This window comes from Globicephala melas, chromosome 4, assembly GCF_963455315.2.
Source record: "Globicephala melas chromosome 4, mGloMel1.2, whole genome shotgun sequence".
Lineage (NCBI taxonomy): Eukaryota > Metazoa > Chordata > Mammalia > Artiodactyla > Delphinidae > Globicephala > Globicephala melas.
In genome coordinates this window covers 114909075-114927809 of record NC_083317.1, presented here as the reverse complement: position 1 = coordinate 114927809, position 18735 = coordinate 114909075, and the positions used below count along the sequence as shown (strand labels likewise).

General features: G+C 39.8%; 2 protein-coding genes across 2 annotated transcripts in view; one reads left to right on the top strand and one right to left on the bottom strand.

The window, feature by feature from the left end:
* Positions 1 to 5489, top strand: part of MED12L (mediator complex subunit 12L) — a 327428-nt gene extending 321939 nt beyond the window's left edge. The window contains exon 44 of the mRNA XM_060297523.1: positions 1492 to 5489. Within this exon, the coding sequence (XP_060153506.1) occupies positions 1492 to 1544 (53 nt within the window). The 3' untranslated portion in view covers positions 1545 to 5489. The remainder of the gene's footprint in view (positions 1 to 1491) is intronic.
* The window catches only part of IGSF10 (immunoglobulin superfamily member 10), a 153385-nt gene continuing 139723 nt past the window's right edge, over positions 5074 to 18735 (bottom strand). Inside the window, exons 9-10 of the mRNA XM_070045379.1 lie at positions 17765 to 18662; positions 5074 to 7450 (exon numbers count right to left, since the gene is read on the bottom strand). Of these exons, the coding sequence (XP_069901480.1) occupies positions 5542 to 7450; positions 17765 to 18662 (2807 nt within the window). The 3' untranslated portion in view covers positions 5074 to 5541. The remainder of the gene's footprint in view (positions 7451 to 17764; positions 18663 to 18735) is intronic.

Here is an 18735-nt window from a genome sequence, read left to right as displayed (position 1 = left end):
TTTTTTTATATTTGGCTGCACTGGGCCTTCACTGCTGCACGCGGGGCTTCTCTAGCTGCGGCGAGCGGGGGCTACTCTTCGTTGTGGTGCACGGGCTCTAGGCGCGCAGGCTTCAGTAGTTGTGGCGCACGGGCTTAGTTGCTCCGCGGCATGTGGGATCTTCCCGGACCGGGGCTCAAACCCGTGTTCCCTGCACTGGCAGGCGGATTCTTAACCACTGTGCCACCAGGGAAGTCCCCAGAGTTCATATTTTTGCATGGCTAAAGAGAGAATATAATTTTAAGGTAGAGACAACATGTTATATTTTAATTTTTTTTTCTAGTGATTGGAGGTATGTACCTACGATTTTTATGGAGTAGCGCCTATCTGGGGAGCATACTCTTGGTTCCTATTTCCAAGGGCTCACAGAATGCAGGTTTTTTTGTTGTTTTTTTTTTGCGGGGGGCGGGGGTTGCCATCATTTCTGGAGCACTTTCTTGGACCAGTGAATTTTTGGCCAGCATTTCTGGAGCACTTTCTTGGACCCATGACTTTACATGTATTCACTTGATTTCCTAAACCACCTCATGGGCCGAGGTATTATTGCTCTTCCCGTGTTACAGATGAGGAAACAACTAAGAACAGGGACATTTTCCCGTTTGCCCAAGGTTACTCGGCTAGCAGCTGGGACTAAAACTCAGACTGTCTCCTTCCAGAGCCCACCTCTTAACCACAACATATAGTCTGATGCCTGACATGAGCAGTGATGCCGGCCTCCTTTGTTGAATAAGGGCAACTAAGCTGAGCTGCCCACTGCACAGCTCCAGCCGGCTGCATTTCTGCCATAATCCGTGTGAATGGGGCCTTTGGATTTGAATAGTCCCACCAGAGTTGTGCAGGCAGTAGCTATTTCTAAGCCTGTGTCATTGTTTTGAACCTACTCACTGTTCTTTATTTGTCCAGGTGTGCACATAGACACACGTGCACAGGCACACCCTCGCGTCACACACACAGCCTCTCTCTCCCATGCATACACTCTTGCACGGTTCTCTCTGATGTATCTATCCATGGCCATTTGCAGAAAATTGCCCCTTTCAAGCTACTTCCCTCTCACCTATTATAACATCAGTGTTAAAGTAGAATCTCTGATGTGCTTTTATGAAGTTTCCAGATCTTTTCATGTTTTATGATACTTACAGTCCTTTTTTATGTTAGTATTGAGATGTTTGTTAGCTCAGGGATACAGACTTTTGACGGGCCAATGACCTTCCCAAGACCTCTTGCTGGCCGTTGTGGGACTCTGATGTAGAGGTGGCCCCTCTGCAGAATGAATCGAGCAGTGGTATTAAGACCTTGGCCGCACAGGTGTCTGGGCTAGTGTTATACTTCCTGACCAGTCAGTCTGCTTTCAGTGCCAGCCTCAGGAATAGAGGAACAGTGACAAGAGCGTGCCACCGATCTGTGGCATAATTTTGCGTCTGCAATTTTATTGGATTTTCTTTTTCTCATTAGGTAACCAGCCACAGCAAGGAGTGACGCCCTACGGGCATCCTTCACACTTCTGAGTCTGGAAGAGGACAAAGACATGAAGTTTTTTGTTTGCACTGAAAAATAGAAAATCACATTTAATGCATTAGTCACCTTTAGAAATGTCCCTTTGTTCTTTCATTTCTTTGGCGTTTTCCTATATTTTACGCGACATTTCATACAAAGGCGTTTAAACAAAATGTAAAGGAAAAGGTGTGGTTTGGGTTTGTTTCATTCAATTAGAAAGTAGGTTTAAAAATGTGGATCATGTGGGCCTACGCCAGGAAGAGTTTGGTAGCAGACCTTTTGAAATTGGTGCTTTTATTGAATCTCGTAGTTATAGAAAGAATGGATTATGGTGGATTTTAAATATTTATGTACTCATTAATGATGAAGTTTGGTTTTTGGGGTTTTTTTTTTGTTTTGGGTTTTTTTTTTGCACACTGTGCCGGACCAAACTACTGATTTGAAAGGCATGTCAGATCTTGACAGGAAAGCGACCCATTTATTCTGCATTCACCTTTGGTGGCAAAATGGACATTTATTTGCATCGCTCTAATTTGAAATGTTTGTAATTTCTTAAGCACTTTATGAACTTTGTTCTTATTTATGTAGGATTTTTCTTTGCTTTTGTTGTGGTCAAAAGGTGCTGAAACAGATTGTTGCTTAGTACTTAAACTTCTTAGACCAAGAACTTAAACCAAGGCTTCTGTGAGAGCCACCCTAAGGTACGTGGAAGCCTGTTAGAAGTAGCTGTACTACTAAATTTGTTTTCAGTGGCAAGATCATTGACCAGAGTCTTTGTGAAGGTACAACATGTAAATTCTAAAGGCCGGAACGAACCACAGTGGAATTGTTCCAATTATTTGCCAGACTTGGCAAAAATGACTCTGTCCAGTTTTGGTTCTCCTGAACCTTATGCCAACTTGAGAAAAAAATCTCGCAGCTGGCCTGAGATTCCACAGTGCTCAAACTTGACATGGTTTCCAGAGAATCTGGCCCCCAAGTCGAGGGGGGCTCTGGTTTTCCTAAGAGATGTATTTGCTGTTTATTTTGTATGGTAAGTATTTGCTATTTTGAATTTAACTATTAATGTTGGTGTCTGTCTTGGTTGTGTATTGCATATACTGTATTTATAAATTGGTGCAAAAAGCACAAGTAAAGTAAATTATACATCAAATTTATTATAAAGAAATAGTAACTATTTTAACTTTGTTCAAGTATGTGGTAATTTGCTCCTATTAGAGTGAAAAATACAGTAAATTATTATCAGTTTGTGTAACTTAAGAGTATTCCATATAATATTTTTTTAGATTTAGATGCATAAAATTTTGAATGTGAAAATTGCAGGGCATTTTAACACATGTGGGGGATATTTTCCCATGTTCTGTGTTAATTCACTTTCTTTTGCCATGTGAATTTACATGTAACGTAGTCGAGCATACTGTGAATAGATTTGTCTATAATGAGCAAACCATGTAGAACTACTTTTTTTAAATGTAGCTGGTACAACTTTAGTAGATCATTTCCTTTGCAAATCATTATATAAATAATTTATATCTTCCCAGGTGAGTTACTCATTGCAAAATTTGACTCATGCAAATGACCTCAAATACGTGTCCGCTTACTTTGCTGTGGCAGCATCCATGTGAACTGCTTTGTACACTGTGAAACGATTTCGCTCCAGCCCGCTCATTTCATGTTTACTCTGGGCTGGAAAAGACTTTGCCAAAACATTAAAGACCATTCTTTTCACTAAATTAACATGTTCTATCTGCTTTCAGAAGATGAATCTTGACATTTCAGCTGGTTTTGTATATCAGGGTTTTTCTTTTGGTTTTTGGTTTTTTTCCCTCTTGAGAGTCATACTTAGAGCTCATGAAGTTATTTTTTCTTCAAAGTAATCTGTCATATAATGACTGCCTTGGCAAAACAACTGAAATGTGAATGTCGTGCCTAGTGAGTACCAGTCATGTTCTGTCCTGATTGTTGTTTTACTTCTTCTCAAGAATTACTGGTGTTTAAAATGCCACTTTTCAGTTTGAACCATATATATTTGTAGCTCAGTATTGCAAACAGAAGTAAGACTGTTTCAAGAATGAGTGTTATAATTGCATAGCATTTGTATGCACTTTATATTTTGCAGAAGTTAGTGAAATTAATTTATTAATCATTTTGCACTTGAAAGCTGTGGGACATAGCTTTTTGTTGCTGTCGTCTCCTTTTTTTTTCCGGTGGGAAAGCTAAGATATGGTAAGGCCCTATAATTCGACGATTCTACAGAGAGTTGAGGAAAAACCTAGAACTGGTTTTCCCCTGTGTCCTATACAGAGAGAAACTGGAATTTTCAATCTATTCTTATCATATTTCCTCCCATTTAATCCTCTCTCCTGAGAGTTTTCTTTTTCTTTTTTAGAATATGCATTGATTTGTCTTGAAATGATCACAAAGGAAAGCCCTGTCCTTCGGCAGAACCTGGTAATTTGCTTGGTGAGACAAAGAGGAAATTATCTTAGGATAAGATGGAGACCCCAGTTCCCCTTAAAGACTTTGAAATAGAATGGAGTTGGACATAAGAAGCCCTTAGATATGCCTGTTTACATAGTAGGCTTCTTCCTAGTAGGGTTACATTTGTCCTCTTTTTTTTAATTCCTCTTGGTCCGGAAGTAGAATGAGATCACTGTTAGAACGAGTAGCCCTTGACCGCTTATGGCCACAGGATACCAACATCAAAGAACGTAGGAATCAGGTCACCTCTTTAGGTGGGGCAAGCTGAAAGTTGGTGTGATGAAAACAAAATGAAGTGAGTCCCCCCCCACCCCCATCTCAACTGATTGACAGGGAAAAATGTAATTCTCGGTTTTGTGTGCTGAGCTATCTGAGCAAGACCTATGGCATTTTCTTCTTTTTCATTTATTAAGTCTCCTATAAGTCTTCTTAAATAATAAGCAAGTATTTGAATAGATGCTGGAGAAATTACACTGGAAAATCCTAGCCTCTAGAGTTAGAAAAGCTGAATCATATTGTCCCTTAAATTAATTCAGGTTGAATTAAGCATGTAATATAAATAAATTCAGTGAATTACAAAAAGCAACATTTTGTATAGGGTTGATCAAATTTTAACTACAGTGAAACTCCATTATATGTATTCGGTCTAGATTTTCCCAAACATTTCCCTGTCACAAAGGATTATTACCTTATAGAATAGACGCTCATAGAGCAATGATTCCTCCTAAGAAAATTTTTCCTTATAAACAAACAGTTCCAAACCAGGGGTGCCTGAGCTAGATTTTGAAGTTATAAAGAAGTTTGTGTATTTTAAAAACTTTTTAATGGTTTTATTTGGGATAGATGTAATCAACCCCCTTTTCACGTTTTATGATGTGCAGGTGTTAAGTTGCTTTCTTACAAGTGGAAATTCAGCCTGCATTTATTTTTAAATGCAGTTATTAAAACTTTTTTTTCTATTCCCCATCAGTGAAAATTTTCAGTGCACAAAATGGTGAATCATAAAACAGTTCAGCGCTTATTTTCTGTGGGTTTTAGTAAAATATTTATAAACTGACCACAGTATTTATACATCAGGATGGCAAATTTACATCGACCGCAAATTTAATCATCTTTTCCATTGTGTCTGTCCTCAGTGCCATGCTTGTAACATTGATTAATAGAAGGTGGACACTAGGCAAATGGTAATGAAAGGAAAAAAGTCCATTCTTTAATGAAGAATTCGGGTACATTATCCACTTGTTATTTTATGGTCGATCGTTTTCTCTTAATGTTCATTGTTATTTGTTGGCAAAATAAAAGTGCCTTAAGTTAAAAGTTTGTTTTGAGATCCATTATAAAAAAAATCAGTATCAGTTCATAATGCATTTATTTACAAGTCCTTTTTTTTGCATGTCTATTATAAATTTAATATTGTAAGTGTATTCAAATTCATTTACATGCCTATGGCTGCCTTTGATTAAACTTCTTCCAAAAAGTAAAAATTCTGTCCAGATGTTGACTTTGTTCAGGTAGTTTTATTTTCTGTCAGATTACTTGGATGTAAGTTGTTGCGTAATCACTTCCAAGTGGATTCTTTGCTGTGCATCTGTATATCCCAGAATCTGAGGTTTGAGGATTCTGAATGACTAGGGTACCTTGTGGGTGAAAACGTTGAATTCCACGTGTCCTCCCTTCGTGTGCCCCTGAGAACAGGGAGTGGTCAGGCATCTCCCATGTGATTTCTGGCTTGGGGACTCCCAGGGCCACACAGCGGAGCTGAACAGCCACGCCTGTCCTTGCGAGGACGTTCCTGGGTAGGCGATTTGTAATTCGGGGAGGGTAGGCCACAACCATTACTGGAACAGTAATCAGTGCATGGCCAATACTGTTTTGAGCCTTACAAACGTAGCTTCCTCTGTCGTAAGCTGTTGCCTCTTTGATGACCAAGGTGCCGTTTTCATGCAGTATGTATTTTCCACTGATCTGAGGCCCGTCTATTACGTAACCACTTGGCACAGTCCATTTGATACGTGGCTTAGGGCTTCCATCAGAGACACAGTGCAACGATAGAGTGTCTCCACTGATACTGTAAACTGTTCCTCGCGCATAAGTGACAATCACTGGCTTTTGGCCAATTTCTAATACAATTAATTTCTCAATATAGCCAACTTTATTTCTTGCTGCACACCGATATTTTCCTGTATCGTCCCGAGTCATTTTAGAAATGATAAAAGAGCCGTTACTTGCTATTAGATACTGAGAATTGTTTTGTCCATTGGGAAATTGTGTGCCATTTGGTAAAATCCAGATTATTTCAGGTGGTGGGTTTCCATCAACAGAGCAATTCAATGCTGTGGACTTTCCAAGCTGGGCAATGGTTTTTTCATTATGTGGATTTCTGAATGTCGGTCTTCTCAGCATTTCCAGGACTTCTAACTGTACCACCAGCACACTCTCTCCTCCTTCATTCCGAGCCACACAGGTAAAATTGGCTGCATCTGAAAGCCTCACATTCCTGATTTCCAGGGTTCCATTTTTATAGACTGTGATTCTGCTTCCGTAGTACGGAACTGTGAGGAAAATATTGTCTGGCATGATCCACATGATGTGAGGAGACGGCGTCCCTGCGGCTCTGCAGTCGAAGTGTTTTTTGGAATGCCTCACCGCCGTGGCTTTAATGGTGCTTTTATCTGTATACAGACCATTGATTAATGGAGGTTTGGAGACAACGTCCAGTTTGTACATTTTGGTGTCATCCCCACTGGGATTTCGTGCCACACATACGTACTCTCCGGAATCGAGCAGTTTCACTCTGTTGATAGACAAAGACCCGTTGGCATGAAATGCGTACCTGTCCTTAGAGAATGAAACCATGTCGTTGGAAGGCAGCAACCAAAATACTTTTGGCTTGGGTTCCCCAGTGACCTCACAGTCAAGCACAGCTGTGTCTCCAGCGTTGACTCTCGCGTTGGTCTTGTAACCCTGCCGGATCCGTGGGGCAGCTGTTATGACTGTTAGGTGGACTTTCATTTCATCCTTCCCTAGAGTGTTCTGGGCATGGCAAGTGTAATCTCCTTCCTCTGCCATCCCGACTCTGTTGAAGTATAAGGTTCCATTGTCGAAGAGGGTGAACCTCCTGGTGCCGTGGCCACTGTCGTCGGCCTGCATGGCGTTATTTATCATCGTCCCATCAGGCAGACTCCAGGATATCTCGGGCACTGGTGAGCCGGAAGCCATGCAATCGACTTGGAAGTCTTTCCCGTGAAAAACCTGCCTTTTAAAATGTTGCTTGTGGTCAATTTTGGCAGGTTTCCGTCTTAGGCTGACGTGCATCAGGGTCAGATCGTCCCCCATCTTGTTTCTCGCCACACACAAGTAGTCTCCACCGTCTTTTTCTGTCACTGATCCAATAAACAGGGATCCATTTGGGTAGACTTGGATGCGGCTGCCCATTCTGAGGAAAGAAGAGACGGATTGAGTGTGCAGGTACTAACAAGGGGTGGAAGACTTATTTACACAGTATTAGCTTTATGGACATTTTCTTAAACTGTTGCAATGGAATTAAAATCACTGTCTTTTAAGCTATTCTGAAAGATGAAATTAGCTGCACAGATATGATTTAGTGCAGACAAGCACTATGTCTTAGATGGACTTCAAATGAATCGCCTCTGCGTTTCAATTAAAAAGAATTTTCATGGTGACGAGAATATTAGAAATACCAGTTTCCTAGACCCATGACGATCTTGACCACTTGTACACATCAAATGATTTTGTGATATACGTCAGTAAAGAACAACTTTCATACAAATTTACTTGCTCAGAAAAGATACCAGGTTTTCCTTTTTAAAGAGATATTAGTAATCAGTTATTTGGTTAGAAAATGAGTTTTACTTTTTTTTATAAAGAGAGAAAATGCCAAGGTAAGACACATTAGAAGCTTACTAAAGCATCCATCTCTGCAGGCAGCTGTACCGTGACTCTGGTCTCTGCATTATGTTGAACTCCGTGAAGACCATTTTTCTCTCTGAAGCCACTACACAGCCTGCTATTACCACATTGAACCATCAGGTGGCAGATCTTTCCTGGTAAAACCAAATCTAGTTTTTCAAAAAGACCAGTGGAAACTGAGTAACTGCTAAAAACGCAATCAAAAACACCCATAGGTGGAAATCTCCGTACAAGTTTTTCTTCCTAGTTCTTTGGCAACATGAGCTAAGCAGGTGGGTGAAACGAGAGAGAAAAGTGTGGATGGCCTTTCACAGCATAACTGCTAAGCAAGTCAAACAGCCTCAAGTCATTTTTTACCTTCAAGAAAACATACATACCATAAGTAGGAAGAGTATTTGTTGTAGGACAACTTACAAGTGCTGATATTCTTTTTTTTTTTTTTCCCTCAAGCCTGGAAAGAACTTGTCTTGCATATAAACCAAAGGAAGGTCATCATAATGGATGCACTTAGAAAAAGGAATGGAAACTACAAGGGTCTTTGCATTCATTTTTTAATCTTTAGGTAGTTCCCCACTATACAGCCAAAAAAAAAAAAAAAAGATACTTAGACAGACATAGTAACTTGCCCTTTTCACCATGCTACACTGCCACCTGCTATCAATCATTCTTTCCTAATGCTTTCTAAGAGCTCTGTTTCTCAAACTCGGGTGCACATTAAAATCATTTGTATAAAATAGTGCTGTTGCCTGGGTCCCACCTCCAGAATTTCTGACTTAATTGGTGTGGAATGTGACCTTGGCCTCAGGACTCAGTTTTCCAAATGACTCTCATGTGCAGCAAAGTCTAAGAACCACTGCTCTAAACCTTGGTATTTAATGCAGTTCCCTCATTACCTGCATTGGAATTACATGGGGTCTAATTTAAGATGCATATTTCCTGGTTTCACTGTTCAGAGATTCTGATCCAATAGATCTAGCCAGGGATCCGGGAACCCAGTGTTTGACAAACTTCCCGGGTGACTTTATGAACATTAAAGTTTGCGAAACAGTCTCAAATTTGAGTGTGCGCTGTAATCATCTGGACAGCTTTTAAGGACACAGATTGCATGTCAAAACACAGAATTGGACTCAAGTTCTCAGGCGATGCTAACGCTCTTGGTAGGAGGACAACCCTTTGAAAACCAATGACTCAAAATGACCTTTCCTCACTCCCAAATCTGATGCATCTGGAAGTTGTAATATATAAAAAGAGAACTGTAACTGTTTCCTTTTATAAACTGATATTTTTAAGGGAAAATTTACTTTTGAAAGTGGAAGTTTTCCCTGAGTAAAAGAAAGGGAATTCTTTATGAAAATTAATGCACAGGCAAGCATCTGCAGTCTTTTAGAGCAGTGTTTCTTGGACCTTATTGCGCATGTGATTCACCTGGGGATCTTTTTAAAATGCAGATTCTGATTCTGCCCATCTGGGATGGGGCCTGAGTTTCTGTTCTTGTAACAAGCCCCCAGGTCATGAGAAGCAAGGTTCCAAAGAAGAGGAAACACAATTCTGTCCTGAAACATAGGTCACGTAAGTCATATTTAAAGTCATGGAGGTAGACCAGTGGTGCTGTTAAGTCTGAGATGGTTAAAAAAAAAATTCAGAAAAGGCAACGTTCACCTGACAACTAGGCTTTAAAAAAGTAAAACGTTTTGCTTATTTTGTTGATGGTGGAATAGACTTGGATGAGCATAGTTATGATGAAAATTTTAATTTTTAGAATCTAAAATAAATTCAGACTTACAGAGCCAAGAAGTGGCAACATGAAGGACTTTTTTTTTTTTTTTTTCCAGCAGAAGTGCCCTTTTAATTTCTCTTGACATCTAAAGCATCTAAGTAAAGAGTATTCTTGCCTTTCTGAGTGGGTTAGTTGCAGAATAATCACTGAGGTGTTCAGTTAGCAAACAAGTTGTAGTTCATTATGAAAGAAAAGAATGACAGTACCTCTAGTGGGCCTGTGATAGCATCTCTGATCTTACACACTCTGTTGCCTCTTCCAAAATATGAACAATCTTTCTGTGTTTTGTAAGTGCTTTCCCAAAACAAAATATAAACAGCCTACCTAATATCTTTGCTATCAAACTCTGAAAGATTTGTTGGACTACCTAGGGCGAGATTTATTGGTCGAGATTTATTCTAAGATGCTTAATGTGTTTTAGACATTCCTTTGGATTAACTTTTTAAGACATTCCCTTACATTTTTTCACACCTCTTCCATTCTTAAAAATTGACCTAATGCCCAGTAAACATTTTAGACATTGTTTTTACAACCTAAAATTAGAAATTTATCTGTTATTCCCATCACAAGTGTAATGCCTTCTACACTTCTTGCATTGGTTTCTGCATGGGTAGTAAAATTGTATTCAGAATTACGCAGAATAATGAGCAGTCTCTGGGTAAATGAGACTCACCCTCATGTGCTGCAGGGTGATTAAACAGACATACCAATATTATTATATACAAAAACTGGTAAACTACTGAAAATATTTGATGCTACAAATGGGTATACATATAGTAGATAACAAGCATAAACATGTGAGTTGTGAAGTTTACATTTCGTAACCCAGCATTTTTAAATTTTAAATCTAAATTTCAATTTAAAATTTAGGTAATTTTCATGACTTATTTGAAAATTAACATTTACTTTGGAGTTAAAGATCACAAATTAACTTCCTTAACTATATCCGTTACCAACTTATAGTTTGACACTAGAAAAAAATCTATTCTTTTAAGCATAAACTCATGTATAATTTCTCTTGCATGGATATTTTCTATTAATAAACATGGAGGCAGAGTCAAGATGGCAGCATGGGAAGATGCAGAGTTAGCGTTTCCCCACAACTATGGTACCAACTGGCCGCTGGTAGGGGACTCTGACACCCAAGGAGACGGGAGGAACCCCAAAGTGAACCGGTAGGACATAGGGGGACTAAGAGGGGGAGGTGAAGTGGAGGCCAGACAGGATCAGTGACCCTGAGGCTGGGGAGATCAGGAGAGGCAGGCGGGAGGGTCCCTCTGGGAGGAGTGGGAGAGGAGCAGAGGGCGTTTGAGCCCAGAAGGCCTGCTGGGCTCCCAGGTGAGGTCCCCTGCCCTCTGAGAGCAGGGGTGTGGGGCATGCCTGGGCCCCTTCTGTTCCTTGAGCCTAAGTCCCACCCCCCCCAAGAGCCCCCAAGGCCTTTTCCAGCCCTGTCATGGTCCTGACCATTGGCCCCACCCACCACCCAAACCTCACCCTTGCTTAGACCCTGCCCTCCACAGCCAAGGCCTATTTCCAGCCTTTTTTTTTTTTCCCCTCCTCCTCTTTTTCACTATTGTGGTACTGTTGTACCTTCTGGTTGTTGATAGATCTATATTTTTATTTTTATATTCCTAACATATCTGTTAGTTTCCTAGTCTAATTTTTTACTTTGTTATTGTGGGTTTTTTTTCTTTTTTTTGCCACCCCAGGTGGCTTACAGGATCTTGGTTCACGAGCCTAGGAGTGGGCCAAAGCTCCTGCAGTGGGAGCTGTGAGTCCGAACCACTGGACTAACAGAGAACCTCAGACCCCAGGGAATATTCAATGGAGTGAGTTCCTACAGAGTTCTTCATCTCAGCACCAAGACCCAGCTCTACACAGTAGCCTGCAAAGCCCAGTGTTGGAAGCCTCAGGCCAAACAACCAGTAAGAGAGGAATACAATCCCACTCATAAAAAAAAAAACAATGAGATGGCAAAAAAATATGTCACAGATGAAGGAGCAAGGCAAAAACCTACAAGACCAAATAAATGAAGAGGAAATAGGCAATCTACCTGAAAAAGAATTCAGAGTAATGATAGTAAAGATGATCCAGAATCTCAGAAATAGAATGGAGGCACAGATTGAGAAAATACAAGAAATGTTTAACAAAGATCTAGAAGAACTAAAGAACAAATAAACAGAGGTGAACAATGTAATAACTGAAACGAAAAATACACTAGAAGGAATCAATAACAGAATAACTGAAGCAGAAGAACGAATAAGTGAGCTGGAAAACAAAATAGTGGAAATAATGGCTGAGGAGCAGAATAAAGAAAAAAAGAATGAAAAGAATTGAAGACAATCTCAGAGACTTCTGGGACAACACAAAATGCACCAACATTCTCATTATAGGGGGTCCCAGAAGAAGAAGAGGAAAAGAAAGAGTCTGAGAAAACACTTGAAGAGATTATAGTTGAAAACTTCCCTAACATGGGAAAGGAAATAGTCACCCAAGTCCAGGAAGCACAGAGAATCCCATACAGGATAAACCCTAGGAAAAACACACCAAGACACATATTAATCAAACTAACAAAAATTAAAAGAAAAAATATTGAAAACAGCAAGGGAAAAACCAAACATAACATACAAAGGAATCCCTATAAGGTTATCAGCTGATTTTTCAGTGGAAACTCTGCAGGCCAGAAGGGAGTAGCAGGACGTACTTAAAGTGATGAAAGAAAAACCTACAACCAAGATTACTCTACCCAGCAAGGATCTCATTCAGATTCGATGGAGAACTCAAAAGCTTTTCAGACAAGCAACAGCTAAGAGAATTCAGCACCACCAAACCAGCTTTACAACAAATGCTATAGAAACTTCTTTAAGCAGGAGACACAAGACAAGAAAAAGACCCACAAAAACAAACCCAAAACAATTAAGCAAATGGTAATAGGAACATATATATCAATAATAACCTTGAATGTAAATGGATTAAATGCCCCAACCAAAAGACACAAACTGGCTGAATGGATACAAAAACAAGACCCACCTATATGCTGTCTATAAGAGACACAAGTCAGACCACTTCAGGGACATGTACAGACTGAAAGTGAAGGGATGGAATAAGATATTCCATGCAAATGGAAATCAAAAGAAAGCTGGAGCAGCAATACTTGTATCAGATAAAATAGACTTTAAAATAAAGACTGTTACAAGAGATAAGGAGGGACACTACATAATGATCAAAGGATAACTCCAAGAAGAAGATATAACAATTATAAATGTTTATGCACCCAACATAGGAGCACCTCAATACATAAGGAAAATGCTAACAGCCATAAAAGGGGAAATCGACAGTAACACAATAATAGTAGGGAACTTTAACACCCCATTTACACCAATGGACAGATCATCCAAACAGAAAATAAATAAGGAAACACAAGCTTTAAATGACACAAGAGGGCTCCCCTGGTGGTGCAGTGGTTGAGAGTCCGCCTGCCAATGCAGCGGACGCGGGTTCGTGCGCCGGTCCAGGAGGATCCCGCATGCCGCAGAGTGGCTGGGCCCGTGGGCCGTGGCCGCTGGGCCTGTGCTTCTGGAGCCTGTGCTCCACAGCGGAAGAGGCCACAGCGGTGAGAGGCCCACGTACTGGAAAGAAAAAAAAATGACACAAGAGACCAGATAGGTCTAATTGATATTTATAGAACATTCCACCCAAAAGTGGCAGAATACACTTTCTTCTCAAGTGCACGTGGAACATTCTCCAGGACAGATCACATCTTGGGTCACATATCAAGCCTTGGAAAATTTAAGAAAATTGAAATCGTATCAAGCATCTTTTCTGACCACAATGCTATGAGATTGGAAATCAATTACAGGAAAAAAACATAAAAAACACAAACACATGGAGGCTAAACAATACGTTACTAAGTAACCAAGAGATCACTGAAGAAATCAAAGAGGAAATTAAAAAATACCTAGAGACAAATGACAAGGAAAACACGATCCAAAACCTATGGGGTGCAGCAAAAGCAGTTTTAAGAGAGAAGTTTATAGCTATACAAGCCTACCTCAAGAAACAAGAAAAATCTCAACTAAATCTAACCTTACGCCTAAAGGAACTACAGAAAGAAGAACAAACAAAACCCAGAGTTAGCAGAAGGAAAGAAATCATAAAGATCAGAGCAGAAATAAGGAAATAGAAACAGAGAGAACAATAGCAAAGATCAATAAAACTAAAAGCTGGTTCTTTGAGAAGATAAACAAAATTGATAAACCTTTAGCCAGACTCATCAAGAAAAAAAGGGAGAAAACTCAAATCAATAGAATTAGAAATGAAAAAAGGAGAAATCACAACTGACACTGCAGAAATACAAAGCATTATAAGTGACTACTACAAACAACGATATACCAATAAAATGGACAACCACGAAGAAATGGACAAATTCTTGGAAAGGTACAATTTTCCAAGACTGAACCAGGAAGAATTAGAAACTATAAACAGACCTATCACAAGTAATGAAATTGAAACTGTAATTTCAAATCTTCCAACAAACAAAAGTCCAGGACCAGTTGCCTTCACAGGCCAATTCTATCAAACATTTAGAGAAGAGCTAACACCGATCCTTCGCAAACTCTTCCAAAAAATTGCAGAGGGAGAAACACTCGCAAATTCATTCTACAAAGCCACCATCACCTTGACACCAAAATCAGAAAAAGATATCACAAAAAAAGAAGACTACAGGCCAATATCACTGATGAACATAGGTGCAAAAATCCTGAACAAAATGCTAGCAAACAGAATCCAACAGCACATTAAAAGGATCATACCCCATGATCAAGTGGGATTTATCCCAGGGATGCAAGGATTCTTCAATATATGCAAATTAATCAATGTGATACACCACATTAACCAATTAAGGGATAAAAACCATATGATCATCTTAATAGATGCAGAAAAAGCTTTTGACAAAATTCAAGACCCATTTATCATAAAAACTCTCCGGAAAATGGGCATAGAGGGAAACTACCTCAACATAATAAAGGCCATTTATGACAAACCCACAGCAAGCATCATACTCAACAGTGAAAAACTGAAAGCATTTCCACTAGGATCAGGAACAAAACAAGGATGTCCACTCTCGCCACTCTTATTCAACATAGTTTTGGAAGTCCTGGCCGCAGCGATCAGAGAAGAAAAAGAAATAAAAGGAATCCAAATCGGAAAAGAAGTAAATCTGTCACTGTTTTCTGATGACATGATACTATACATAGAAAATCCTAAAGATGCCACCAGAAAACTACCAGAGCTAATCAATGAATTTGGTAAAAGTAACAGGGTACAAAATTAATGCACAGAAATCTCTGGCATTCCTATACAACAACAACGAAAAATCAGAAAGAGAAATTCAGCAAACACTCCCATTTACCATTGCAACAAAAAGGATAAAATACCTAGGAATAAACCTGCCTAAGGAGGCAAAAGACTTGTACTCAGAAAACTGTAAAACACTGATGAAAGAAATCAAAGACGATATAAACAGATGGAGAAATATACCACGTTCTTGGATTGGAAGAATTGATATTGTGAAAATGAGTATACTACCCAAAGCAATCTACAGATGCAGTGCAACCCCTATCAAACTACCAATGGCATTCTTCACAGAATTAGAACAAAAAAATTTACAATTTGTATGGAAATACAAAAGACCCTGAATAGCCAAAGCAATCTTTAGAAAGAAAAACGGAGTGGGAGGAATCAGGCTCCCTGACTTCAAACTATACCAAAAAGCTACAGTAATCAAGACAGTATGGTGCTAGCACAAAAACATAAATATAGGTCAATGGAACAGGATAGAAAGTCCAGAGGTAAACCCACGCACCTATAGACCCCTAATCTATGACAAAGGAGGCAAGAATATACAATGGAGAAAAGACAGCCTCTTTGATACATGGTGCTGGGAAAAGTGGACAGCTACATGTAAAAGAATGAAATTAGAATACTACCTAACACCATACACAAAAATAAACCCCAAATGGATTAAAGACTTAAATGTAAGACCAGACACTATAAAACTCTTAGAGGAAAACAGGAAAAACACTCTTTGACATAAACCATGGCAAGATCTTTTTTGATCCACCTGCTAGAGTAACAGAAATAACAAAAATAAACAAATGGGACTTAATTAAACTTAAAAGCTTTTGCACAGCAAAGGAAACCATAAACAAGACAAAAAGACAACCCTGAGAATGGGAGAAAATATTTGCAAATGAAACAATAAACAAAGACTTAATCTCCAAAATACACAAACAGCTCATGGAGCTCAATATCAAAAAAATCCAGTTAAAAAATGGGCAGAAGACCTAAATAGACATTTCACCAAGGAAGACATACAGATGGCCAAGAGGCACGTGAAAAGATGCTCAACATCACTAATTATTAGAGAAATGCAAATCAAAACTACAAGGAGGTATCACCTCACACCAGTCAGAATGGCCGTCATCAAAAAAATGTACAAACAAGAAATGCTGGAAAGGGTGTGGTGAAAAGGGGACCCTCCTGTGCTGTTGGTGGGAATATAAATTGATAAAACCACTATGGAAAACAGTATGGAGGTTCCTTAAAAAACTAAAAATAGAACTACCATACGACCCAGCAATCCCACTACTGGGCATATACCCTGAGAAAACCATAATTCAAAAAGAGACAGTACCACAATGTTCATTGCAGCACTATTTACAATAGCCAGGACATGGAACCAACCTCAATGTCTATCGACAGATGAATGGATAAAGAAGATGTGACAAATATATACAATGGAATATTACTCAGCCATAAAAAGAAACAAAACTGAGTTATTTGGAGTGAGGTGGATGGACCTAGAGTCTGTCATACAGAGTGAAGTAAGTCAGGAGGAGAAAAACAAATACCGTATGCTAACACATATATATGGAATAAAAAAAAATGGTACTGATGAACCTAGTTGCAGGGCAAGAATAAAGAGACAGACATAGAAAGTGGACTTGAGGACATGGGGTGGGAGCGTGAAGCTGGGGCGAAGTGAGAGCAACATTAACATATATTCACTACCGAACCTAAAATAGTTGGCTGGTGGGAAGCAGCAGCATAGCACAGGGCGATCGGCTGGGTGCTTTGTGATGCCTAGAGGGGTGGGATAGGGAGGGTGGGAGGGAGGCTCAAGAGGGAGGGGACATGTGTATGTATGTGGCTCATTCGCCTTGTTGTGCAACAGAAACTAACACAGTATTGTGAAGCAGTTATACTCCAATAAGGATGTATTAAAAATAAATAAACAAACATATAAAAGGGAAATGTTCATCCCCATCTTTTCTGTCATATTATGAAACATCATTGTATGAAGTCATGTAAATGGCAAAAATTAATACTCAAACTTATTCTTCAAAGAGATTTAATCTGTATAGAAAACAGTTAAAAATCACTATTAATATGCCTGTAACAGGAGATATTAGAGAAAGTGTGTATGTGTACATATGTGTCCGACACCGTCAGAGTGATTGGAGGTCCTGAATACATTTCACTTTGTGAAGGCCTTAATGTTGTGACTTTCATAAAGTGCTTTGCAGTTTTAGGGTAGCATAAATTAAGTATAGATTGCACTAAAATTGAAAATGCTTTACTAGGAGATTCTGAAGAGTGAAATAATGAAGTGCATCTCTCCAGAACTTGATTGCTTTACAACATTCCCTCTTATTTTTGGATAGAAAAATTATAAATACATTTACACAGGTACCATTTTAAAACTGTCACAAGTATGGAAGCAAATGAGATTTTTTATCCTTTTTAACTATATAAACTCAGGAAGAAGCTGGCCCTTAGAGTATGGCATGTAAGAAACTTGGTTTTTATATAATTTGTATTATTTTGTGTTAGTCTCAAAATGATTAGGTTTTCTTTAGAGCGAGTTACTTTTCTGTGTAGAGTCTGTGTGCTAACACTGCTGCTACTCTCGCTCTACCCCTTTGACCACTTCAGAAGTTGTACGGCTAAGTAAGATAATCTCAACAGAAAGGTATGGTTTACCTGTGCCGCTGGTCGACGACAGCCTTGGATGGTAGCCTCCAGATTATTTTCGGTTTCGGCTCCCCAGTGGCTGAGCAGTTCAGTAGTAGTTTGTCCCCCAGATTCACCTCCGTCCATTTCTGGGATGCAAATTCTATCCTGGGGATCGTCTCTCGTTCTTCCACTGTAAGAATTACCACCCTTCTCTCTGAGCCAGTGGAGCTGGTAGCAATGCATTCATAAGTGCCCCGGTCTGAAGAGGCTATGTTTCTTATAAACAGAGTTCCATTTGAAAATAAGAACTTGGAATTGACGAACTGTAATGGTTTCACTTCGCTGCCATCAGAGAGGACCCAGTGAACACCGGGCTGAGGAGTTCCTTTGGCAGTACAGGGCAGTTTCAAACTTTCACCCCAAGTCCCTGCAATAACTTGCCTCTTTTGTTCTAGAATAACAGGTGGCGCCGCAATAACTTGTATTTTAACCAGCAGTGCGTCCTGGCCCGCTGGGTTGCTGGCCACGCATTTGTAAAAGCCCCTGTCATAAACGCTGAGATTGTGGATGACCAGCGTCCCGTCAGATGTCACCAGGGCCTGCCTGTTCCCCTCGGATGATTCAGAGACCACTGTTTGGTTTGCAAGAATCCAGGAAATTGTAGGGCTGGGCCTGCCTTCAGCTCTGCACTTCAGTTCCACTGTGCTTCCGGAATGGACTGTGATCTCCTTAGTATGTCTCTCCAGGATCCTGGGGGGATAGGAAACCACGGACAAGGTGACATGAAGGCGGTCCGTGCCAAATGGATTGGATGCTGAGCACAGGTACTGTCCACGGTCCTGAAGGTCCACCCTCTGTATGGACAGGGTGCCATTGGGGAGCACCTGGAACCTGCTATTCTGTTTCCTTTTAGACAAATCAAGTCCTGATAAGAAGAAAGAAATTTATAGCCATAGGTCATCAAAGTTTAGGTAATAAACATAAATTGCTCACATGGA